Below are 27,702 nucleotides of genomic sequence, written 5' to 3'. Positions count from 1 at the left end.
GAAATCCTCCCCTCTCGTTTTTTTTTAATTTTCCAAAAGAAGGAACAGAGGGGGCCAGGTGAGGATATTCCAAAAAAGGCCCAGTCCTCTGTTCTTAACGCTACCTCGCTAACACGGGAAATGGCGAATAGTTTAAAAGAAAAGAAAAAGAATATATATATATATATACACATGTACATAATTCATACTGTCTGCCCTTATTAATTCCCATCGCCACCCCACCACACATGAAATAACAACCCCCTCCCCCCTCAGTGTGTGAGGTAGCGCTAGGAAAAGACAATAAAGGCCACATTCGTTCACAATCAGTTTCTAGCTGTCATGTAATAATGCACCGAAACCACAGCTCCCTTTCCACATCCAGGCCCCACACAACTTTCCATGGTTTACCCCAGACGCTTCACATGCCCTGGTTCAATCCATTGACAGCATGTCGACCCCAGTATACCACATCGTTCCAATTCACTCTATTCCTTGCACGCCTTTCACCCTCCTGCATGTTCAGGCCCCGATCACTCAAAATCTTTTTCACTCCATCCCTCCACCTCCAATTTGGTCTCCCACTTCTCCTCGTTCCCTCCACCTCTAACACATATATCCTCTTTGTCAATCTCTCCTCACTCATTCTCTCCATGTGACCAAACCATTTCAAAACACCCTCTTCTGCTCTCAACCACACTCTTTTTATTACTGCACATCTCTCTTACCCTATTATTACTTATTCGATCAAACCACCTCACACCACATATTGTCCTCAAACATCTCATTTCCAGCACATCCACCCTCCTGCGTACAACTCTATACATACATAAACGCCCACACTCGCACATATACATATCAATGTATTCATACAAACACGAAGACATATACATATGTACACAAGTACATATTCATCCTTGCCTTCATCCAGTCCTGGCGCTAACCCACCCCACAGGAAACAGTACCGCTACCTCCTGATTCAATGAGGAAGTGCCAGGAAAACAGAAAAAAGGCCACATGCACCAGAATCACAGCTCCCTATCCACATCCAGGCCCCACAGACCTTTCCATGGTTTAACCCAGATGTTTCACATGCCCTGGCTCAGTCCACTGACAGCACGTCGACCCCGGTTTACCACACTGTTCCAATTCACTATTCCTTAAATGCCTCTCACCCTCCTTGATGTTCAGGCCCCAATGGCTCAAAATCTTTTTCACTCCATCCTTCCACTTCATAACTCCATAAAAAAGCAGTTAAGAGTCTATTCATCGATCCATCAAATATACTGATCTTTTAGTGCTTACATTTAGGTGTGGTCTCTCTTGAAAACAAAACATAATATGCAAAATTAGCTCTATCAATGCTCTGCAGTAGCACCAGTTCTTTTTGTATATGACAAGTGCTGTGTAATCTGTGCTTCAGTTCTGAGGACTTACTTTCTATGTACGACAACCTCTACAAAGAGGCCCTGATTCTGCCAATTCATTAATGACAATATAAAAATTTTCATGGTTATTAAAGACATGGGATAAAGTCTTATTTTCTGGATCTTTCATATCATTTTGAAGTGTGGGATTGATGGATCATTTGAAATAATCTGCTGTGTCACCATCGGTCATATGGGAACAATGTACAATGAATAAGAAAGTAACTAGTGATATTGATAAGATTGCATACCTTGCCTGCATCTTGCAGTATCTTGGATTCTGTGATACTCTGACCCATGAGGATCTTGCTTTGGAGGTAGACAGCAAACAACACAAAGGGTACAAAAGGGAATGAGACCAAGCCAAGACGCCAGTCAAAGTACAAAGCCATAATAATGCTGACACCAAGAGTTGTGATGGCTTGGACAATGGTGCCCACACGAGACCCTGTTGCCTGTTGGAAACTTCTTATTCAATATCTCAGCACAGTGTAATGAACAAAGGTATCTCTTACAAAAAAACTTTAATACTCATGTTGATAATTGATCCTATAATCTACATTCCAATCTCAAGGAGCACATATGAACTATCATATACAGAGAATAATAAAAGCAAAAGGTTAATATCTGATATGAAATTAAATCTGTTGAAATACCAGGTGAACATGTCAGTACATATAACATATGAATGGTCAATACAATTACAACTACACCTTTTGTCTTGACATCAATAAAAAGCCACTGTATGATAATATAAGACATTTCTCAGCATTTTCTATTGAAATAAATGCCTGGTGCTTACTATAACTGCTTGAGACATATGAAAACCCTATATACTAATAAGGAATGTGCTTCAGTTCAAATAAGGAAAAAATAAGTAAGCTCCTCAAGTATGGCTAGAACCCTGGCAAAGAAAGCTGTTCAGGTACAGCTAATTGGGTGGATCAGGTACATATAGCCTTAGTAGTATAACTTACACATATTACCAACCCCTGCACATCATTATGAAGTGAAACACTTAAAAAATACTTCTTGCTTTTTTACTCTACATAATAAATTGATTCCTCAGGTAAAACCAATTTCTCCAGTCATACCTGCTCCATGCACAAAACTTTTCCATTAAATCCTATCTCCAGCCACTCCTCTCAATCTTTATCTAAAATACCATCAACCCCTAATCAATTCTCTCACATCTACTGATCCCTTCCATGGACTAACTCTTCTACTTGTACCTTTTACATTCACTAATTTCTAAAAACAAGCTTTATGGATATCTCAATCTTTCCTAATCTTTAGAAAAGTGTGTTACAAAAAATATTCTACTTATTACTAAACCTTTGGTAAGCTAATCACTCAGGATATTCTATGGATAACGTATACAATACCCCTTGTACGGCAGATGCATCTCCAGACAACCGTGAACACAGAGCGCCAACAGAGTTCTTTTCATCATCAAACCAAGCCATCTCTTGACGCAGCATGGCAGCGAAGGTAAGTTTCCGCAATCTTGCAGTCAAAATTTCTCCCGAGAGTGAAAACATAAATGACTGTGGGAGAAAGTGAAGATTAAGGTCTCCTCTACCCCATGATTATGGTCATAGCTTAGAGGCTTCTTCTATCCATATCTCAACAACCTTAATCAAACTTCTGAGGTAAGATAATAAGACATGTACCTTCCACAAGAACATCTAACAGTTCTTAGTGAAATACATAGAGTTCAACATCACTCAAGCTATAAGAGACTGTCTTTTCTGCAATTTCTATAATGCTGGCCATTTGCCAAGTGCCAGGCTGAATAAGCCTAACTTAAGCTAGCTGAAAAATCTAAAATGGAAAGATCATCAGCAAGCACATGACTAAGTAATCATCAGCATTGTACTATCTCACACGTCAAGTATGATCCATGTGTTAACCAGCTTTCACCTTAATTCTAATGGAGAATATTTCAAGAATCATCAAACAAGAGGTAGGAGGAATCGCATTCTCTGAAGGTTCGGGTCACTGTTTCAATGTAGGGACTTGGTCACTGTTACAGTAAAACCTAATAATCCTGGAGAATTGTGAAAACTTAAACTTCCCCTTAACAAAGGTATTAAGAATAATCTCACATATAAGATAAAATCAAGAGATTTAGCTAAGAAATAATGCTAAAGAATGCATTAGGGACTATGATATTCAATTTGAATAATATCTTATTTATTCATTTCTTTTATTTTGCTTTGTCGCTGTCTCCTGCATTAGCAAGGTAGAGCAAGGAAACAGATGAAAGAATGGTCCAACCCTCCCATATACACATGTATATATATGCAGGTCCACACACGCAAATATACATACCTATACATCTCAACGTATACATATATATACACACACAGACATATACATATATACACATGTACATAATTCATACTGTCTGCCTTTATTCATTTCCATCACCACCCCACCACACATGAAATAACAACCCCCTCCCCCTGCATGTGCGCGAGGTAGCACAAGGAAAAGACAACAAAGGCCACACATTCGTTCACACTCAGTCTCTAGCTGTCATGTATAATGCACTGAAACCACATGTATAATGCATTGAAACTACAGCATAATATCTTATATTGTAATAAATGCGCTACTTGAAGCAAGGCATAAAAGTTACTATCAAGAGGAAATACCTAACTGAACTACATCACAGGCAAGCATAAAATACATACATTTCCCTTTAACAGCAGAAAGCAGTCCTATAGTGTATATCTGAATAATGTGAAGTGTATACAATAAAAAAATATCCAAGTCTAATACTAAAAGGATCGTAGACATCTAGCTTTTCTTTTATATTTCTATTCGTGTCTCTTTTTAGGTTATATGACAGTCATCTATCCTTCATACCAAGGTCAACTAAACTAAAACTTGCCAAGCTGTTTCTGTAAACAACATACCTTCTGCTGTAAACATCAATCAACAAAGTTTGAACCACTACAGTGCCAGAAAGAGTTGTCACAATCATACACAATGGGATAAAAGTTAGTGATAAAAATTCCGTCTCTAATGTTATGGTTAGTGCTGCAAGGCCCAAGGCAAGTTATATCAACTTGCTTATATGATCTGCATTAACATTCATTATGTGGTTTTTGGCTGTACTTTAATTACAGCAATCAATCTTATGTATGTTATTTCACTGATGATTGAAAGTCTTAATCCCAGTTTCTTTATCTGATTGATACTTTTTAGTAATGTGTATTTAATGTTGTTCAAATGATAAAGGACTGCAACTTTGCACAGCCTCAATGAACACTGTTTCATAAAGGAGACTAACATAAGATGGAGGCTCTGGTTTCAGTGTATCAAAAATGACAGCTTGAGAATGTATGTGAACAAATAAGGCCATTTTTCATCTGTTTCTGGCACTACCTCACAAATGCAGGAAACTGCAAACTAGTATGAAAAATTCAGGTGCTGTTATGCAAGAGATGGAAAGAAAATTTCTGTTTGAAGACAGTTTCAGTAACCCATGAGAATATGAGACAAGGACAGGAAGATGGAATGTGTCAACTATTGCACTGCTGTCTCTGCTTTGACAAGCAGACAATAGTACCTCTCTACTCAGTCTGCCTACAATCTACTCCATGGAGAGAAATAAAATGTCTTGGAAGGTGATGAATAGTGAGAACACAAATGGAGGGACAGTGATAATTGATAGCTGGCAAAGAAGAGGTGACTACGAGACTGAGTGAGTATTCTGAAGGGCTGTTAAATATTTCTGATGATAGGGTGCAAGCTGTGTGTTTAGGACAAGATGGTATGCAGAGCAAAAGTCATAGCTAAGAGTTTGGTGAAAAGATACGAGAAGATGAAAGCCTTACACAATGTGAAGAGTGGTATTGCAAAAGGATGGGATGGCTTAAGAGTTGGGTTTTTATAAAAGGGGCTGACACTGTTATTGACTAGGTAGTCAGGCTTTTCAATATATGTACAGCCCAACGTAAAACATCTGAAGACTGGCAGAATGTATGTATACTGCCCTTATATAAGAGCATGGGGAACAAAAGTGAATGCTTAAATTGCAGTAGTACAAGCTTATCAAGCATAGGTGGTTAGGGATACGGGAAAATAGTGAGAGTGGTAGTGCACACACACAGCATCAAATTAGGGAGGAGTAATGTGTTTTCAGAAGAGGTAGTGGAAGTGTGCAGCAAGTGTATACTTTGAAAAATGAGAGAAATACCTATAGAAATAAAATCTACGAGTGATATCTATGGATCTTGGGAAAGTGTATGACAGGTCTAAAAGAGATGCCCTATGGAAGGTGTTACAGATATATGGTGTAGGGTAGAGCTCCTAAATGGAGAGTTATTTAAGAGGAAGTAAGGTGTGAATGTGAGTAGGGTGGGAGGATGGTGAATAGTTCAATGAGAAGACAGGTCTGCTTCAAGGGGGTGTAATACCACTATGGCTGGTTAATCTCTTTATGGATAGTGAGGAAGTTAAATGTCAAGGTATTGGATAGAAAAGCAGGTCTACAGGACACATGGGGGAGTAGGCCTAGGTGTCAGTTGCTGTTTGTTGATGACATACCTCTGGTAGAAGTCTTGGGAGAGAAGCTCCAAAAGCTACTTTCTGAGTTCAGGCGTGTGTGAAGGTTGAAAGTTGAGAGTTCACGTGATTTAAGGAATTGTAAGAAGTGTAGCAGGGGGGATGATATAGGATGGTGCGAATGTTAATTTGAACAGGGAATCTGGAGGGAGTCTGGTGCTTAAGTTTTAGGTATCTGGGAGTGGTTATGGTAATGGATGGACCCATAATAGCTGAACCGAGTTTAAGGATGGGAAAGGGGGAGAAGGTCCTGGATACAATGTGTTTGTGTAAGAGGATGCCATTGTCTATTATGGCAAACCTGTCATATGATTGCATGGGAATTCTAAAGTGCTACAATCTTATAATTACTCACCACTTTTTAGAAAAAAAGTGTATAAAAACTTAATGTTATTTACAAAGAAATATGTGTTTTGGCTTCCTTTAAAGATGTCTAAAAGCTTAAACCTATTCATATATAATCATAAATATTGACTTCCTTTAAAAATCTATCTGTTGATATACATTATTATTATATCTATTTATTTTTTTTTATTTTGCTTTGTCGCTGTCTCCCGCTTTTGCGAGGTAGCGCAAGGAAACAGACAAAAGAAATGGCCCAACCCACCCCCATACACAATGTATATACATACATGTCCACACACGCAAATATACATACCTATACATCTCAATGTACACATATATATACACACACAGACACATACATATATACCCATGCACACAATTCACACTGTCTGCCTTTATTCATTCCCATCGCCAACTCGCCACACATGGAATACCATCCCCCTCCCCCCTCATGTGTGCGAGGTAGCACTAGGAAAAGACAACAAAGGCCCCATTCGTTCACACTCAGTCTCTAGCTGTCATGCAATAATGCCCGAAACCACAGCTCCCTTTCCACATCCAGGCCCCACACAACTTTCCATGGTTTACCCCAGACGCTTCACATGCCCTGATTCAATCCATTGACAGCACGTCAACCCCGGTATACCACATCGATCCAATTCACTCTATTCCTTGCCCGCCTTTCACCCTCCTGCATGTTCAGGCCCCGATCACACAAAATCTTTTTCACTCCATCTTTCCACCTCCAATTTGGTCTCCCACTTCTCCTCGTTCCCTCCACCTCTGACACATATATCCTCTTTGTCAATCTTTCCTCACTCATTCTCTCCATGGGCCCAAACCATTTTAAAACACCCTCTTCTGCTCTCTCAACCACGCTCTTTTTATTTCCACACATCTCTCTTACCCTTACATTACTTACTCGATCAAACCACCTCACACCACACATTGTCCTCAAACATCTCATTTCCAGCACATCCACCCTCCTGCACACAACTCTATCCGTAGCTCACGCCTCGCAACCATACAACATTGTTGGAACCACTGTATACATTATTATTATTATCTAAAATATCCCTACTACTTTCCTTTTTTCTACTGTTATCATACAATTCATATTAGACTCAGAAATCCTGAATTTTTGGCATTCCATTAGTACAGGTTCCATAGTAATACTGCAGTGGCAGTTGTCACATACTGGGGCAAGTCTTCTCTCAATTAAGTGGCCATGGGTCAACACAGTAAGACCAATCCTCAGTTGAAAAAGAACTGTCTTAATACAAGAAATCCTGTTCCAATAAATGCCATAATTCAACTTCTTACTTTATCCTCTGACATTTGTTAATCTTTTGGGCTTCCAAGTCCCATCAAGGTTGCCATGTCCTGCCTAGGTTGCCATTTCCATTTAACTTAATTACTTATTCTGCTAATAAAATCACTCTTGGGTAACAACTATCCTATATAAATTGCTGGATACACCTGCTTTAACTTCAGCATCTGATACTTCATTACTGCTGATACCAGCATAACCAGGACACAAGCAAAATTCTACACTCTTACATTTGAGTTGATTCTTATTATCCAACCTTGGACTTTTTGAACCATGTGATGCACTGGAATGGTACGGACAGGAGTGCATTCCAGGAATCAAAAATTGTTCATTTCTTTTATTTTTTTTATTATTATTTTGTTATTTTATTATTTTATTATTATTTATTATTCTTTGGGGTTGTTAGGGAGGTGAATGCAAGAGTTTTGGAAAGAGGGGCAAGTATGAAGTCTGTTGGGGATGAGAGAGCTTGGGAAGTGAGTCAGTTGTTGTTCGCTGATGATACAGCGCTGGTGGCTGATTCATGTGAGAAACTGCAGAAGCTGGTGACTGAGTTTGGTAAAGTGTGTGAAAGAAGAAAGTTAAGAGTAAATGTGAATAAGAGCAAGGTTATTAGGTACAGTAGGGTTGAGGGTCAAGTCAACTGGGAGGTGAGTTTGAATGGAGAAAAACTGGAGGAAGTGAAGTGTTTTAGATATCTGGGAGTGGATCTGGCAGCGGATGGAACCATGGAAGCGGAAGTGGATCATAGGGTGGGGGAGGGGGCGAAAATTTTGGGAGCCTTGAAGAATGTGTGGAAGTCGAGAACATTATCTTGGAAAGCAAAAATGGGTATGTTTGAAGGAATAGTGGTTCCAACAATGTTGTATGGTTGCGAGGCGTGGACTATGGATAGAGTTGTGCGCAGGGGGATGGATGTGCTGGAAATGAGATGTTTGAGGACAATGTGTGGTGTGAGGTGGTTTGATCAAGTAAGTAACGTAAGGGTAAGAGAGATGTGTGGAAATAAAAAGAGCGTGGTTGAGAGAGCAGAAGAGGGCGTTTTGAAATGCTTTGGTCACATGGAGTGAATGAGTGAGGAAAGATTGACCAAGAGGATATACGTGTCGGAGGTGGAGGGAACGAGGAGAAGAGGGAGACCAAATTGGAGGTGGAAAGATGGAGTGAAAAAGATTTTGTGTGATTGGGGCCTGAACATGCAGGAGGGTGAAAGGAGGGCAAGGAATAGAGTGAATTGGAGCGATGTGGTATACCGGGGTTGACGTGCTGTCAGTGGATTGAATCAAGGCATGTGAAACGTCTGGGGTAAACCATGGAAAGCTGTGTAGGTATGTATATTTGCGTGTGTGGACGTATGTATATACATATGTATGGGGGTGGGTTGGGCCATTTCTTTCGTCTGTTTCCTTGCGCTACCTCGCAAACGTGGGAGACAGCGACAAAGCAAAAAAAAAAAAAAAAGAAAAAAAAAAAATTTCATAACATTTCCATTACCTGCATGAACATGGATACAGCAGCAACAATGCCAATCATGAGAAAGAGCAAAGCATAGAAGTTGGCTTCTTTTCTGGCTTCAGTCTCCTCTACAACTGCAAGTGTCTGGAATAGAAATATTCATACATAATTCAGAATCTTTAAAAAAAAATAAAGAATCATCTACAGAATTTTTAATTTCCCTACATGCATCCTGATGCATTTAAAACAATGTCCAACTTTCAGTGCAAAAAAACTGAGGAAAATGCAGACTGAAAAAAACTGCTGAAGAAACTTTTGAGCAAAGATCAGAAACATTCTAATCTAAGAGGAAGGGAGGTTATCCCATTCCCTTGGTAAATGGCATGCTTTGCTTCAAGAATAACACATCTGCATGTGGAAATGAAAGCTCAACCAGTGCTGGAGAATTTTTCCAGTTCTGATGAGAAAACGAGCATTATCCAACTAATAAGAATGCAGGGAGTGTTTTTCGTTCATCCTACCATCAAGGTAGGATCTTATCACAAAAACTCATAGGTAGGATGGTATACTAAGCTTGTTCAAATAGCCTCAATACAAAGACAACCAAAGAATGGATAAGGGGATGGAGTTAGATGGGATATATGATATTCTGCAATATTAACTCCTTTACACAGCAAAGACAAAAACATCACCCAAGGACAGGCAGGAGTCACTTCATGGAAAATTGAAGAATCATCATCTTAGACAAGGTAGCACAGCACTACTTGAATGATATAAATGATGTTTTGCAGGGACATTTGTACATTCTAAACAGTGTAATCAGATAAATGTTTGAGGTGAAACTATGTACTCATACAACAAGGGACTGTCATGAAAAACAAATAAAGTGGGAAAAGTGGTCACACTGATCTAGAAAATGAGAAGGGTATTTAATAATTTATTCTATATTACTAATGGAAAATGTGAGGGTTTGCATTTCTAGACTATCTGTGTGGGGATTTCAGTGAAGTCTCCAAGTACATAACCTTAACTTACAAATATCATTGTCTTCTGATAGGAATTAATACTGTTAGAAAAATATCTATTTATAAAGTTAAGAGAGTAGTAGATGAAAGAGAAGAAACCATAGTACATGAGTTACGAGGATATCGGTCTTCTGACAGAACTTCACACAATTAGGAAAGTAATAGGAGGGAAAAAAGTCACAAAAAAAAGATCAGGATATCAGTCTTTTGACAGATATTCACAATCAAAGAGTAATATCAATTTTGCAAAATCAAATGAGTAAGAGGTCAAACATAAAAGGAAAGTGGTAGGCGAGAATTTTGGGGATTCAAGATCAATAAGAAGTGTAACAAGTGTGTTAGTCTTGATTAAGTATGGATTTTTTTTCTGTAAAGTGGACACATTCGTGTTGAGCATGGTCAGAAATGGAAAATGAATTAGAGGAATTACATGAGAAATCTGGATCTCTGATAGAAGAAAGATAATCTGTTGGAAGAGTAGCTAACCTGCTGGAGTCCAACATTAGATTAGTAGAAACACTATAAATGTTGGTGAAATGGAAGGGAAAAAAAGAGTAATGACAACCAGGGATATTGAGAAGGGCCGATAAAGCTACTGCTATCCCTTGCATGGGCAGCACAGAAGAAATCTTATTCCTTACATTCTCCATTTTGGACTTATATGAAAAAAATCAAGTGAAAATTGAAAGGTGAAGGCAAGCACATGAAGATAGATGGTAAAAAAATGAGGCAGAAAGGTGTGTGGTGTAATAAGGTAAAAGATATCAAACTAACCTAGTCACTTAATTAACACTCCAACACTCCTATGCAGATTCATCAAAGGTATGAACTACAGTTAAAATGTTCACTAAGGTGATGGTAAAAAAAGGCATCGAAATGCAAGAATAAGATGGATGGAATGAGTGCAGAAAATATAACTGACATGTCAGCAAAGACCTACCATTATGCCAAAAGGCAGGGTTAACACATAGCACTCACTTGAGAAAATGTAAAGTTATGAAGAATGAACTGTGTGAGAGGACAGAATGCTAGTAGTCCACATGTGGTTGAGGCAGAAAGAAAGACAGCTATCAGAGTCAGAGGAGTGCAACTTGAAAACCACTTATGTGCTGGCTTACTACACAGCCATCACTAACCTTCCCAATACCCAGGGGGTAGTACTGGTAGTATAACTTCATAGTTGTTGGCTACCTACCAACTACTACCTACAGTAGAGGCAGTAGGTTGGAACATTAGGCAGACACATTAGGCAGAAGTGGTTGGTAGGAACATAAGGTAGGAGCTTCTGAAAACACTGTGCTAGAGTTTGCCCTCTGCCATTAACCTGTTAAGAGTGTGGCACTAAAGGCTAAAAAGTGGCACTGGAGGTCAACAATTATGGAGACTCTTTTGCTGTGGTCACCTTCATGAGGGAGTTCTCAAAGGAACAGGCATCAGAGATATGGTTAGACAGACAGAACATTATTTACAAGTCTTCCATGCTCACCACACAGTCATGTGCTCCTACAGTTCTATTAACTTTATCATGTGACCTTTTTACAATGTTAAATGCTGCATAGTCTATAATTTTCTTTTGAAATTACCCTACTATCGGCCTTAAAATGAAAGTCTGGTCCACAAATCTGTTCCATTTCCCTTATCCACCTTGTTCTTCACCTAAAAGGAATTCAATAACCCTTAATTCAAATATATAGACAAGCATATATAGACAATTATGAAATGGAAAAAGAAAAGACAAGGAAAAGTATTTAAGAATTTTTGAGGATGTGAAAGACCTGTCTTTTGAAATGTGTCAGGTCGTAGTTATTGGTAAAGACATGAGAAGGTTGAGAGTTCCAAAGCTTCGATGTGCAGAAAAAGAAGCAGGTATCAAAACAACCCACCCTTGAGTTGCTGATGGCCACACAATAATCACGTAATGCAGCAATTGCCAAGTTGCATGGTCTAGCTAGTGGTGGGGCACACAGGCATCCAGTTCTCGGGAGCAAAACCCAAAATAATACTTATAGAAGAGGGAAAGTGAACCAACATTGTCAAGAAGGAAAAGGGAGTCAAGGTTGGAAGTTAGTCTAGGACAGTTTTATAAGTTGGACTACTTTTGACTCGACTCTATAGAGTAAGGATGCAAATATAAAACCACCCCAAATGTGAGAGCAGTATTCCATACAAGGACGAATCAATACCTTGTATAAACAGAGCAACTGTTCAGAAGAGTAGTAGTTTCGCCATCTAAACAGGACATCCAATTGTTGGAGGCAGACTTAGCTATTCCTGTAATGTGGGGGTTCCAAGAATGAGTGGATGTGAGAGTAATACCAAATATGTTTACCGAGTCAAGAGTTGGAATTACAGACCTGTCAAAGGAGATTTCAGAGTTGTGAGTTTTTGATAGAGATGGGTAGAAATTGGGTGTTGGAGGAATTAAACTTAACAAGATTCTGTGCAGCCCACTAAGATATCCTGTCCAAATCTGAGTTCATTAAGGAAGCTGTGTCAAGATGAGATGCAGATAGAGTGAGAGAAGAGGAGCAGAATTGAAGGATACGGATGAACGCAGTGTTGAGTTGTCTGCGTACGAGTGCACTTGATTATTTATGGAGAGGAAATTGTTGAAGAAAGGAGAAAAAGTGTAGGGGACAGGACAGAACCTTGAAGGACACTGCTGTTGATGGGAAAAAGGGGGAAGGCTGATCCATCAACAAGCACAAAAATAGATTGGCTGCAGAGAAAGCTAGATGTGAAGGAGCAAAGTGAGGGAGGGAAGCCAAAAGAGGGGAGCTTGGAGATGAGACCCAATGCCACACCCTGTCAAAAGCCTCAGGTATGTCAAGGGCAACTACATATGACTCACCAAAATTTTTCAGAGATGATGACCAGACATCAGTAAGGTAGGTAAGAATATCACCAGTGGATCTTGCCTTATCACCAGTGGATCTTGCCTAATGGAAGCCATACTGGTGATAAGAGAAAAGACTGTGATTTTCATGATGTTTAAGGATATGGGAGCTGAGGAAGGATTCAGACTCTGGAAGTGGTAAATGTCAAAGCAATAGGATGATAGTTAAAGGGATCAGAACAGTCACCCTTCTTAGGGTTGGGATGTATCCAAACATGTTTCCAAGGAGAAGGAAAAGTTTTGGTTTTTAAGCAGAAACAGAACAGATGAGCAAGCACAGGTGCAATTTCAGAGGCACACTCAGTACATGGGGATGGATGCCATTAGGACCATAAGCCTTGCTTGTGTCCAGAGAAAGAAGTGCTTTTTCTACAGACTGACAAAAGATTACGGGGAGAGGCTTAGGATTAGTAAGAGGAGCACCTGGAGGTGAAGGAGTGTTAAAGAATCATCAAAGGTGGAGTTAAAGGAGAAATGGGAACCAAAGAGAATTGCTTTATCAATGGGAGAGACAGCTATAGTACCTTGCTAACCATGATAGAGTCCATTCCTTGATGTAAATTCTTACCAAATGTTTTACTCACTTTACTTTTACACAAGTAAATTAATGATCTCATCTAACTATTTGGCATCTTCAGTCCAATCACACACATTTCCCATTATGACTTTTTCTGAAACAATCACTGTCTTTCCACAGCACCCACAAATTACTTTACACACATCAATTCATTCACCAGTTTCTGCACATTTTGTGCCAAAAGATCACCACACATTGACGAAACTCTCCACAGAAAGTTTCTGTATGGAGGATCCAAACAAAATGCGACTTGTTGATATATCTTATGTCAATTGTGTGTCATTATAAGCTTACCCCTAACACTTCACCAAACAAGACTGCATAGAGTGGAACACATGTTCCCTGAATAGCTGCTCCCACCACTCCCGAAACAATATATGGCCATTCTGAGGCATTCATTTTCAGAATCTTGAAGGTTGAAACAGGAGGAGCAATGTCATCGTCACCCTGAAATATGAAAAGCTTACTAGTGAAGATCATCCTGAAATATAAAAACTTCACTAGAAGAAAATACTCACTGCTATATTATCAACTGCCATCTGAATTTTCAGAGATTCACTATCAATAAAGTTAGTATATGCCTCCACCAACCTTATCTTTTTCTTTTTTGTTCCTAGAAGAGGATGATCTTCGTCGCTGCAGAGACTGCCTCAAAGGAAGACTGTGTTGCAAGGCAACTGGAGTCATGCTTGTCAAATCCTCCACGATATCTTGAGTGATTTCAGCTACACTGTCAGTATCACAGGCTTCCAATTGCTCTGATGATGGAAGTTGTTTATCTTCTGTTTAGAAATGAAACAAAAGTATGTCACATAGTACTATATCATGATGGGTATCTCCAAAGAGTGGAAAAAAAGGAAGGAATGATCAAATGTACTAATTGGGATATGAAGAATTCTGTTAAGGGAGAACACTTATCTTGCTACCAAATCAGCGATTTATGATATCTTACACATACTCTCCTCAGTAAGTCAATTGGGAGGTAAGTTTGAATGGAGAAAAACTGGAGGAAGTAAAGTGTTTTAGATATTTGGGAGTGGATCTGGCAGCGGATGGAACCATGGAAGTGGAAGTGGATCATAGGGTGGGGGAGGGGGCGAAAATCCTGGGAGCCTTGAAGAATGTGTGGAAGTCGAGAACATTATCTCGGAAAGCAAAAATGGGTATGTTTGAAGGAATAGTGGTTCCAACAATGTTGTATGGTTGCGAGGCGTGGGCTATGGATAGAGTTGTGCGCAGGAGGATGGATAAGCTGGAAATGAGATGTTTGAGGACAATGTGTGGTGTGAGGTGGTTTGATCGAGTAAGTAACATAAGGGTAAGAGAGATGTGTGGAAATAAAAAGAGCGTGGTTGAGAGAGCAGAAGAGGGTGTTTTGAAATGGTTTGGGCACATGGAGAGAATGAGTGAGGAAAGATTGACCAAGAGGATATATGTGCCGGAGGTGGAGGGAACGAGGAGAAGTGGGAGACCAAATTGGAGGTGGAAAGATGGAGTGAAAAAGATTTTGTGTGATCAGGGTCTGAACATGCCGGAGGGTGAAAGGAGGGCAAGGAATAGAGTGAATTGGATCGATGCGGTATACCGGGGTTGACGTGCTGTCAGTGGATTGAATCAGGGCATGTGAAGCGTCTGGGGTAAACCATGGAAAGCTGTGTATGTATGTATATTTGCATGTGTGGATGTATGAATATACATGTGTATGGGGGTGGGTTGGGCCATTTCTTTCGTCTGTTTCCTTGCGCTACCTTGCAAATGCGGGAGACAGCGGAAAAAAAAAAGTCTGTATTCAACATCAGTTTATCTGAAGTCATGGCAAAATGATTGTTACCTCTTGTTTAAATGGTTCATCTTTATTATTGCAAATCCATGTCCCCAACCCCCCACCCCATCCCAACACCATCACCACCACCACCAAATCCTGGGTACATACTTGGTTGAACTACCACATAAAATCTTTTAGAACAGAAGTCAGAATAATAAATCATAAAACTAAGAATTCATCCAATAATTGTAACACTTTGTAACAATGTTAAGCTGCTTTTGTCACTACATGAACAAAGAGCTTAAACTAACAGAGTGAGTCACACAAAATCACTCAACAATAAACTGGAGAGGTAAGAATAGTACTTGAAAGATACACAAGCTCATTCTCAGGGTAATGGTGCAACTACTGAGCAACAAAAAGCTGCTGAATCAGGAGGTGAAGTGTATGTAGCTGATAAACATATATATTAAGAGTATATGGTGTGGGAGGCAAGTTGCGAGAAAGTGAAAAGTTTTTATCGAGGATGTACGAGTAGGAAAAGAGGAAAAAAATTTGGTTCTCAGTGAATGTCAGTCTGCAGCACGGGTGCGTGATGTCTCCATGGTTGTTTGATTTGTTTATGGACGGGGTTGTTAGGGAGGCGAATGCAAGAGTTTTGGAGAGAGGGGCAAGTATGTAGTCTGTTGTAGATGAGAGGGCTTGGGAAGTGAGTCAGTTATTGTTCGCTGATGATACAGTGCTGGTGGCTGATTCAGGTGAGAAACTGCAGAAGTTGGTGACTGAGTTTGGTAAAGTGTGTGAAAGAAGAAAGCCGAGAGTAAATGTGAATAAGAGCAAGGTTATTAGGTACAGTAGGGTTGAGGGACAAGTCAATTGGGAGGTAATGGGGGAAAAACTGGAGGAAGTGTTTTAGATATCTGGGAGTGTATTTGGCAGCGGATGGAACCTTGGAAGCAGATGCGAGTCACAGGGTGGGGGAGGGGGCAAAGGTTCTGGGAGCATTGAAGAATGTGTGGAAGGCAAGAATATTATCTTGGAAAGAAAAAATGGGTATGTTTCAAGGAAGAGTGGTTCCAACAATGTTATATGGTTGCGAGGCATGGGCTATAGATAGGGTTGTTCGGAAGAGGGTGGATGTGTTGGAAATGAGATGTCTGAGGACAATGTGTGGTGTGAGGTGGTTTGATCGAGTAAGTAATGAAAGGATTAGAGAGATTTGTGGTTATAAAAAGACTGTGGTTGAGAGAGCAGAAGAGGGAGGGTGTGTTGAAATGGTTTGGTATCATGGAGAGAATGAGTGAGGAAAGGTTGACAAAGAGGATATATGTGTCAAAGGTGGAGGGAACGAGCTGTGGTTTCGGTGTATTATACATGACAGCTAGAGACCGAGTGTGAACAAATGTAGCTTTTGCTGTCTTTTCCTAGCGCTACCTTGCGTGCGTGCAGGGGAGGGAGGTGTCACTTCATGTGTGGCGGGGTGGCGATGGGAATGAATAAAGGCAGCAAGTATGAATTATGTAAATGTGTATATATGTATGTCTGTGTATGTATATATGTATACGTTGGAATGCATAGGTATGTATATGTGCATGTGTGGACGTGTAAGTATATACATGTGTATGTGGGTGGGTTGGGCTATTCCTTCGTCTGTTTCTTTGCGCTACCTCGCTAACATGGGAGACAGCGACAAAGTATGATAATATAAAATAATGATAATATATGAGGAAACATGACTTTGGCTGTTGTGCCTAAGGAGTGCATTTAACAAGAAACTAAATAAAAGACATCCCATTGATCAATTCAGTGAATATTTTTTCAACCTAAAGAGTAGTTTCTGACATGGAGACTTTTGAAATTTAAGGCAATCAGTGACCATCTTTGTGGCAGCTATATTTGATGTGAACCAGCATGTAATGAAGATATTTAAGAAAAGGTCATACATGGATCATTTCTACCAAGTTCCAGTTCAAGTGACTCACTGGTCTTGGAAATTATTGAAATGTCAAAACTTTACAAAGTTTTCAAATGCATTACTACAGACATTGGATACAAAGAGATGAAAATATCTCACCAGGTGAGCTAGAAATGAATTCTTATTCTGAAAGACTTTATGGTAGGTAAGTAGTAGTTGGTAGGCAGCCAACGAAGAGGGAGATATCTTACCAATACTACCTACCATGGTATCAGGATGGTTAGTGATGGCTGTGAAGTGAGCAGGCACTTCACATTCTGTCAGGAAACATACTTTGTCATACCTAACACCTGACAACACTAACGTCACACAACTCATTATTTGTAACCAGATTTTCCTACGGTAAGCACTATAAGCTAGCCCTACCTTTTGGCAAAATGGCAAGAGCACTAGATAGTCATTGGTAGGAACATTATGCAGGAGAATTAGCTAGAAGTAGTCAGTAGGAACATTAGGCTAAGAAGCAGCACTTGAGTTCACTAGTTATGGAGACTATTGCCATGGCCACCCCCTTCAGCGAGTTTCAGTTGGGAAGAGGCATCAGATATAAAGATAGAAGACTTTCTGGATTAAATGCATCAGCAGGTATGAGTACTACAAAAACATACTTAAAATCAAACGTGTTCATATATAATGGAAAAAAATAGACAAGTGTGAGACTAATAAGTTTTTGGAAAATTGGATATAGCAGGTAATCAACATTTTGTGCTGTCAAGGAAAGTGTGAAAGGGACAGTAAGATATGAGACAAAGGTGATGTGGAGGTAGAATAAGAGCGTATCACTAAAAACTGCCAGTGTGTGAAGTACCATAGATGTAGACAGTGGAAGAGAGGTATGGCAAGATAGAATGAATATAAAAATGTTGGTTTACGAGGAAATGAGAATTAAGAATGTGAAGTTGAATCTTCTAGATATAAGTTGAATCTTCCATATATACGGATGCATGACATGAAAAAAACACAAAATACATATACAGGTTGAGCATGCCTAGTCAAAAAATCCAAAACTTTTTGAGTGGTGACATGAAGTTATAAGTGTAAAATTCCACATCTGACCTCACTTGCCCATGCTGGGCTCTGATGCTCTCGTGGTGCTAGTTTGGTACAAAACATCGTTACCACCAGACCTACATGAATTACTCAGTACTTTTTGCTTATTCTCTGCTCTGTGGTACAAAGATATTGTTGAAAATGTTAAAAAGGCCTCCAGAGTCCATCAATAAGTGGGAGGAAGTGGATACTGAAGAAGTTTTTAACATCAATAACGAGATTCCAGTTGCTCATTCACTGACTAACAGTGAAACAGTTGAAATGGTTCTGAATCAAGGTGATCATGTTGAAAGAAACAATGAAGATGATTATGTTAAATCTGCACAAAAAGTGACAATAGACGACATGGTAAAAATGTGTGATGGACTTATCAAAGGACTAGAGCAACATGCATTCATAACAAAACAGAAATCATGTCAGTTTATTAAAATCAAAGAGAGACTTTTAAGATAAAAACCAATGTTAATGAGGCAGATGAATCTGGAGGACACATTTAAAGAAGCCATCCATCAGAATGCCTATGCATCCCTAGAGGACCCAGTTCCTGATCCCTTAACATCTATGTTCCTTTTCACAATGATGTCAACAGTCAAGTACCCTTCCCCTCAAGTTTCTCACGTCATATGTAGTTCTCGTATTTTTTGCTGCATTTATCTTACTTTGTAAGGAGATATCAAGTTATTTTTGGTTAGGGCAAAACATTATTTTCATGTGAAATCTGAATTTCATCTCTACCTAAAATGCCATGTTTGAGCGTAAAATGATCAGCAACATAACTGCTTTGAAAATTTTCTCACAGTTTTCATTATATTTACAGCTACCTGTAATCATCGTAAATCAAACGTTTATTTGCATTATATCACAATCAAAACTTAAAAAATAAAATACAGTGTACCATAAACTTTTAATCAAAACACAGCATCATCGGTGGAAACTGAAAACCTGCAGTTGTTTGTTGTTATCAATGTTGAACGGGTGATACAGGTATTCTGCTGATGTGACTGTGCTGCTTAGTTACCCTAAACACATTTTTTCATTGTATCAGTGGTATTCCACATTTTTTACTGTTTAGTATTTATGTGTAAATAAGTGTAAGAAAATGATTGCCTATCAGTAGCATATAAATTCAGTCAGGAGTGAAGGTGTTGGCAAACAACCACAGATTGTCCACATGGGTAGCTGAGGTTGTGACACCTTAGCTTCCCAGGACTACTTGCCTGGGTATTGGCAGGATTAGTGACATCTGCTTAATATGTCAGTACTTCAGTGGTTGTTAAGTTGCGCTCCTCTTAGTGGTAGCTGCTTTTTCTTTCTGCCTTGCTAACACATGGACTACTCATATTCTGTTCACAAACGTACAATCTCTCCATGTCATACATAACACTTGACACCACTTAACTCAAACAGCTCATTCTTCTTAACCCTAGATTTTCCTGTGGTGAGCACTATATGCTAGCCCTGCCTTTTGGCAAAATGGTAGGAGCAAAAGATAGAAGTGGTAGGTAGGAGCATTATGTAGAAGTTACTGGAAAGAGCATTATATATAAGTAGTCTGTAGGATCATTAGGATGGAGCCTCAGCAAACACTGAGCTACAGTGGCCTATTAAAGACGAAGCACTAAAGGTTAAGAAGTGGCACAGGAGTTCACTAGTTATGGAGACTCTATTGCCATGGCCAACCCTTTCAGGGAGTTCCATTTGGAACAGGCATCAGAGATATATAGATAGATAGATAGAACAGTGTTTCACAAACTTTGTTTCATGTGCAAAATCATTAAAAATAGTGTATAAATTATATCACCTTCAGGCTACGTGTATTAGGTGTATATGAAATATAAATGAATTTTGTGTTTAGACTTGGGTCTTATCCCCAAGATATCTCATTATGTACATGCAAATACTCTAAAATCTGAAAGAATAAAAAAATCTGAAACACTTCTGGTCCCAGGCATTTTGGATAAGGGACACTCAACCTGTACTACATGCTCACATGAACTTGCATCACTCACCTGACTTTAAATATCTGTCAAAATATGACCAACTTACACAGTGTATAATTAGTTAAAACTATATATTCCAGAGAACTAGTAGTAATAGTATACATAAAACTCAATCATAAAGCTTTAGTTCAAATATGAGGTGAACCTTCTTTTGTTCCCTTGTTTTATGTTTATTTTTGAACAATTACATCATCATAAATGTTGCTTTTGTATGCAGACTGGGATAATGAGACAAACTGAATCTGAGTTACAAAGAAGTAAAAAGAGCATGAGAAATATAAATCACACTGCAGCAGATAATTCAGTATTCTTTTAAGATACTGGTGAAAAAAGCTATTGAAAAGCAAAAGAATATATACAACTCCATGAACTAGGAATTAATTACAGTAGTGTGATTTCTGATGCAACAAAATGAACAAAATTGGACTAACAAAAAATTTTATATCTCCTAATATATTATACATGAATGCATATCTGATCCAAAATTAGAGCTACTGATTAATCTAGTGTATGGTAAACACCCACCATTTGTGTTTTGTAGTTCTGCAGGAGTGACTTGTGCTGTCACCAAATTATAGTATAAGGATTGCAATTTCATCAGTTCACCATGGGTTCCAACTTCAACTATTTTCCCCTTGTTAAATACAAAAATCTTATCTGCACTCTTGATGGTTGACAATCTGTGGGCAACAATAATTGTTGTGCGACCTTGACGAGCCTACAAAAGGAATATAAGAACAAATGATTAATCCTTGTATCATTACAGACTAAGTTCAAACAAAAGAACTGATTAACAGAGAAACAAAGGCAAATTTTCCCCACCACCTATAAAGCACCTTGGCACTTTAAGGTGAAAAAAAGGAGAAGCAAAGAGCATGATTATATCACCAGTTTTATGCACACCATCAGGAAGCAATTCTAAGGATTCAATTCCCTGCTGAGGAGTCAAAATTATATATTTTATGCTAATGAGCATTAATTTAACATTCTTTTCATTGTGCAAGTCAATAAACAGACAATAACTCATTTTGCTACCAACAATACATTACCTTATTACCATTACATGATGTTGACAAATTATCATATGAAGAGCAGCTTTAATATGGATGTTTTATCTATCTATCTATATCTCTGATGACTGTTCCAATTGCAACTCCCTCAAAGGGATGGCCACGGCAACAGTCTCCATAAATAAAGAACTCCAGTGCTGCTTCTTAGCCAGAAGGCGACTCTAGCTCTAGAGCATTGTTTGCAGAGGCTCCTATCTAATGTTTCTATTGATTACTACCGTACTATCTAATGCTCCCACCTACTGCTATCTATTGTTTCTACCTAATAATCCTGACTAAATGTTCTACCTACTGCTCCTACCATTCTGACAAAAGGCAGAGCTAGCACATGGTGCTCAAAGCATAAAAATCTAGAGTAACGAAGCATGAGCTATGCGAGTTAAGTGGTGTCAAGTGTTATGCATAAGAAGAGATTGTACATTTGTGGACAGAATGCCAGTAGTTCAATGTCAGTGGGGCTGAAAGAAAAAAACAGCTACCTGGGTCAGAGTGCAACTTGACAACCACTGAAGTGCCGGCTCACTAAGCAGATGTCACTAACCCTCATGACACTAAGGCGGGTAGTACTGGTAATACAACTCCCTGGTCACTGGCTGCCTACCAATGACTACCTGCCAATATGGATGTTATAGTCTCTTTTGTTTCAGGTTAGAAAAAAAAAATGCAGAGTTTGTGTACTGACCTTGTCAAGAGCTTGCTGGACAACTGCTTCACTTTGGTTATCTAAAGCTGAAGTTGCCTCATCTAATAGTAAAATATGTGGTTGACGCACAAGTGCTCGAGCAATGGCAATGCGCTGCTTTTGTCCTCCTGACATTTGAGCTCCTCTCTCTCCAACATTTGTCTCATATTGCTGTATGAAAAGAATATGACATCAAATTTCAAATCTATATGGCATGTGAAATAATGAAAAAACTGGGAATCTGGTTGGCCATCTCAGCCAAAACAGTTTAAGGGAAAATCTTTTTTATGTAGGCTTGGATGGAATGGGCAACTGAATGCCCTATTCAAGGGTTGAAAAAGAGGGCAAATGAGAGTTGGGGTCACAAATGAGAGTTGAGGCGAGAGAGTATCATTAAACTTTTGGGAAAATAGAAAGATGTTTTGGAAGGAGGTAAATAACATGCGTAAGACAAGAGAACAAATGGAATATCGGTGAACGGGGCAAGTGGGGAAGTAATAACAGTTAGTGATGAAGTGAGAAGGAGATGGGGGGAAGGATTTTGAAGGTATGTTGAATGTGTTTGATGTCAGAGTGGCAGATATAGGGTGCTTTGGTCGGGGTGGTGTGCAAAGTGAGAGGGTCAGGGAGAATGGTTTCATTAAGAGTGAAGAGGAAAGATCGATAAAGAGGATGTATGTGTCAGAGGTGGAGGGAACAAGGAGAAGTGGGAGACCAAATTGGAGGTAGGAGGGTGGTGAAAAAGATTTTGAGTGATCGGGGCCTGAACATACAGGAGGGTGAGAGGTATGCAAGGAATAGAGTGAATTGGAATGATGTGGTATACCAGGGTCGATGTGTTATCAATGGACTGAACCAGGGTATGTGAAACGTCTGGGGTAAACCAAGGAAAGGTCTGTGGGGCCTGGATGTGGATAGGGAGCTGTGGTTTTGGTGCATTATATAAGAGCTAGATACTGAGTGTGAACAAATGTGGCCTTTTTTTGTCTGCTTTCTTGGTGCTACCTTGTTAAAGCTGGAGATAGCTGTTTCCTGTGGGGTGGGATACCACCAGGAATGGATGAAGGCTTGCAAGTATGAATGTGTGCATGTGTATATATGTATATGTCTGTCTATGTGTATGTATATGTCTGAGTATGTGTATGTATATTTATGTATGTTGATATGTATGTATATGTGAGTATATGGGTGTTTATGTATACATATGTGTATATGAGTGGATGAGCCATTCTTGATCTGTTTCCTGATGCTACCTCACTGATGCAGGAAATGGCAATTAAGTATAATTAAAATATTAAATAAATATATGCACCCTAACCTAAGGCAGGTACCTGATTTATAGACTAACCCCTGTAGAGGATAAACAGCTGGGTTGATTGCTTTAAATCCATATGCTTGATCCCAGGTGGCCTGTGAATGTGGCATGCTCAACAACACTAACCACCACACCACAGTGGTCTATACTTATCTATCATTATCTAATACTACACACATATGTGGATGTGAACATGGAAGCCCTGATTTACAAATAGGTCTGACTAGAGCATCTGTTCTTATCCTGTAAAAGAGCAAACTATGACAATAAAGGAAGAACAGGGAAGAACATTTTGTATTACTGCTAAACTCTTAACAGATTTAAGAAATGCCAGGGTTTAGAAACAATGGCAGTTATCTATTCCCTAATATTCTTTTTCATTCATATATGAACTTTTCAGGTAAAGCTGGGTCTCCAAAAGGAGTATGTAATGTCACCATGGCTGTTTACTCTGTTTATAGATGGGGTGGTGAGTGCATGGATTGTGGAGAGATAGGGAGGTACATAGTCTGTTTGGGTTGGTGGGACCTGGGAGGGGAATCAGTTGTTGTTTGCTGATGACACACAATTGGTGGTATGTTCAAGTGAGGAGCTTCAGAGGCTGGTGTCTAAGTACGGAAGAGTGTAAAAGGAGAAAGCAAAGAGTAAATGTGAATAAATGTAAGATTATTTCATTTAACAGACCAGAGTGACAGGTTAGTTGGGGTGTGAGTCTGACTGCAGAAAACTTGGAAAAAGTGAAATGTTTTAGATACATGAGAGTGGACATGGCAGTCAAAAGAACCATGGAAGCTAAGGTTAGTCACAAATATGTAAGATTCTGGAAGCAATGAGGAATGTATGGAAAGAGAAGGGAATATTTGGGTGAATGAAAATGGGTATATCAGTCCTGAGAGAGTTATATGGATGTGGGGTGTGGGATACAGACCAGAATGTACAGAAGTGGGTGAATGTGTTGGAAACGAAATGTTTGAGGACAATATGTGATGCGAGAAGGACTGATTGTGTAGGTAAAGAGGGCTGATTGAACTGGTAATGAAAGGGTAAGACAAAGGTGTGGTTGTATGAAGTGTATGGATGAGAAAGCTGAAGAGGGTTTGAACATAAGGAATGTACAAATAAGGATAGGTTGACAAAGTATATAGATATGGCAGAAGAGGAGGGAACAAGGAGGAGGGGATGATCAATTCAAAGATGGAAGGCTCGAGTGAATAATTCAAGATGCTTGGGGCTTGAACATGCAGGAAGGTTAAAGGCAAGCTAGGGCTAGAATGAATTGGAATGATGTGGTATTCAGAAAGAAATGTACTGTTAACAGATTGAACCAGGGCATCTGAAACAGCTGGGGAACACCATAAAAAGATCTGTAGGACCTGGTTATGGATAGAGAGCAGTGGTTTTGATCATTATACATCTAGAGGAGATTGAATGTAAGCAATTGAGGAAGTTTTTTTGTTCCTGGTGCCTTCCTAATGTGGGAGATGGCAAACAAGCATGAATGAAAATAGGGAAGAATATGAACTTCTACATATTTGGCCTTAACCATCACATCAATCAAGTTTTGATTTTCCTTTACTGTACCATTCCACTCAAAACACATGTAATTCAATTACCTTACCAATTTCAACATGCTAACTGTCGATGGAATTCTAATTGCTAGTAACATTTTGTAGTAACTGATTTTTTTATACACACTTTTCTAAACTTCACTCAACAAATCAAAAACTTTCCAGAATCTAACAATCTTACACTTATTTCTACACCTATTGTTCTTTACTGAGCAACAGCGTCATACTGGCCTCTCCTATGATACAAACCTTTGGTAATTTCATAATGAAATTATGAGCATTTGCCTCTTTAGCTGCTGCTTGTATATCCGCCATGGACACACCATCACGGCCATATCTGATATTTTCTGCAATGGTGGTAGCAAAGAGAACTGGTTCTTGGCCCACAACCCCAATTTGATCTCTCAACCATCCCAGATTAAAGCTATGTAATGCTTTTCCATCCAAACGTATCTGCAAATATACAAAATTCATACAAAGTAAAGAACATTACTGCAATTACAAGTTATTTACAAATTTCTTACTTAATTTCAAGACATAACATGATATTAAGTAAGAAACTTGTAAATAAAGAAGAAATAGGTACATTTACAATATTTGAGGGGTGGATGAATGGAACAGATGACCAATGACATGATTAATGTAGATAGCATACACAACTTCAAGAGGCTGTGTGATAGTAGTGTTCAAGAGGTAAGGCCCCCTGAGTAAAGATCTCCCTCCCTGGACAGTACAAGTAGGTATTTATTACAGATCATAAATTTCTTCTTCTAACCTTAACATGATGGGACAAAGGTTAATATAACTGTGACAGACTGTGATGGAATTAACAGTCTGAAATGGGAGTGTCAATCTGAGATGGGAGTGACAGACACAGATGAGACTCACAGACTACAGTAGATATGACGACAGTTATAGAGATATCAAGAGGGGACTAAATGAGTAAAAGGCACTCACTGTATGTCATACTTGCTAAACAATGCTGTTTCTTTCAGCAACTACTGCTTTGGTAGGCATGCATTATGGGTTCATCTAAGAGTGACCAGCTATGAGTCTAACGTTGTAAATGTTTCTGTGGTCATTCCATGCATGTTTTGTAATTTTCAAGGAATTACATTAAATAGTCTTTTAAGGTTTCTCTGCTGGATATTCCTGTATCTTAGTCTGATATCTTTTAGCATGTTTCCGGGAATAACACCTGATTTGATAGTTCTGTTTCTTCCTTGCTAAAGCTTTCAGATTTAAGGTGGTTTGATCAAGTAAGTAATGAAAGGGTAAGAGATATGTGTGGTAATAAAAAGAGTGTGGTTGAGAAAGCAGAAGAGGGTGTATTGAAATGGTGTGGACACATGGAGAGAGTGAGAGAAGAAAGTTTGACATAGGATATATGTGTTAGAGGTGGAGGGAACAAGGAGAAGTTGGAGATCAAATTGGAGGTGGAAGGATGAAGTGAAAAACATTTTGAGCGATAAGGGGCCTGAACATACAGGAGGGTGAAAGGTATGCAAGGAATAGAGTAAATTGGAACAATGTGGTATACTGGGTTCAATGTGCTGTCAATGGATTGAACCAGGGCATGTGAAGCATCTGAGATAAACCATGGAAAGGTCTGTGGGGCCTGGATGTCAAAAGGGAGCTGTGGTTTTGGTGCATCACATATGACAGCTAGAGACTGAATTAGAATGAATGTGGCCTTTCTGTCATTTCCTGATGCTACCTTACTGAAGGGGGGATACTATTTCTGTGTGGTGGAGTGGTGACGAGAATTGATGGAGGCAGCAAGAATGAATATGTACATGTGTATATATGTATATGTCTGTGTATGTGTATGTATGTAGACATTGATATGTATATGTGCGTGTATGGGTGCTTATGTATGTATATATATATATATATATATATATATATATATATATATATATATATATACCTCACAAACGCGGGAGACAGCGACAAAGCAAAAAATATATATATATATATATATATATATATATATATATATATATATACGTGTGTGTGTGTATATGAGTGGTTGGGCCATTCTTCATCTGTTTCCTTCACTACCTCGCTGACGTGGAAACCGATTAATTATAATAAAATAATCAAATAATCTTATATGCGAAAGTTGCTTAGTAAAAATCATCATGCAATGATCCCTTCATATGGTCATCCATCAACTTTACTTATGAAATGTTTCAGTATTCTAATTTGTTTATTTCCATCTGTTTTACTAATGGCAACACAATACCACAATATCAATTTTATCGTTATCTTTCTGTTTCTCGTGGAAGTTCTCATCATCATCATTCCACTCATCATTTGGCTTGATTCTTATAAATATATGCCTTTAATCTAAGTCTTACACTGATAGTAATTTCCAAGTCTTCACTATTTTCCATGCTTATAATTTCTTTCCCTGTCAGGCCTCTGTAAGAAGGCACTGATACACTTTATCATTTGTTCAAATTTCACCTGGTTCTTCTCTTATACATATATATGAAAATGGGAGGGAACAATGCAGTTTAAAAGTTAGAAGAGCCACCTTTTCATATTCATATCAAAACTTTTGCAGGAAAATAAGTTTCTAGGTGAATAATGACTCATTATTTTAATGAAATCCACCAACCTCAGGAGATCTTTGGAATCAGGTGTATTAAAAAAATCT

The 27,702-nt window shown here is 38.9% G+C and overlaps 1 protein-coding gene across 1 annotated transcript in view; it reads right to left on the bottom strand.

The window, feature by feature from the left end:
- The window catches only part of LOC139749670 (ATP-dependent translocase ABCB1-like), a 103,976-nt gene that overhangs the window by 32,309 nt on the left and 43,965 nt on the right, over positions 1 to 27,702 (bottom strand). Inside the window, exons 12-19 of the mRNA XM_071663835.1 lie at positions 25,287 to 25,490; positions 22,155 to 22,325; positions 20,928 to 21,120; positions 14,204 to 14,394; positions 13,907 to 14,059; positions 9,154 to 9,258; positions 2,792 to 2,953; positions 1,663 to 1,861 (exon numbers count right to left, since the gene is read on the bottom strand). Coding sequence (XP_071519936.1) covers positions 1,663 to 1,861; positions 2,792 to 2,953; positions 9,154 to 9,258; positions 13,907 to 14,059; positions 14,204 to 14,394; positions 20,928 to 21,120; positions 22,155 to 22,325; positions 25,287 to 25,490 — 1,378 coding nt within the window. The remainder of the gene's footprint in view (positions 1 to 1,662; positions 1,862 to 2,791; positions 2,954 to 9,153; positions 9,259 to 13,906; positions 14,060 to 14,203; positions 14,395 to 20,927; positions 21,121 to 22,154; positions 22,326 to 25,286; positions 25,491 to 27,702) is intronic.

Source organism: Panulirus ornatus, chromosome 8 (assembly GCF_036320965.1).
Source record: "Panulirus ornatus isolate Po-2019 chromosome 8, ASM3632096v1, whole genome shotgun sequence".
Lineage (NCBI taxonomy): Eukaryota > Metazoa > Arthropoda > Malacostraca > Decapoda > Palinuridae > Panulirus > Panulirus ornatus.
This window is presented reverse-complemented; position numbering and strand designations above follow the sequence as displayed.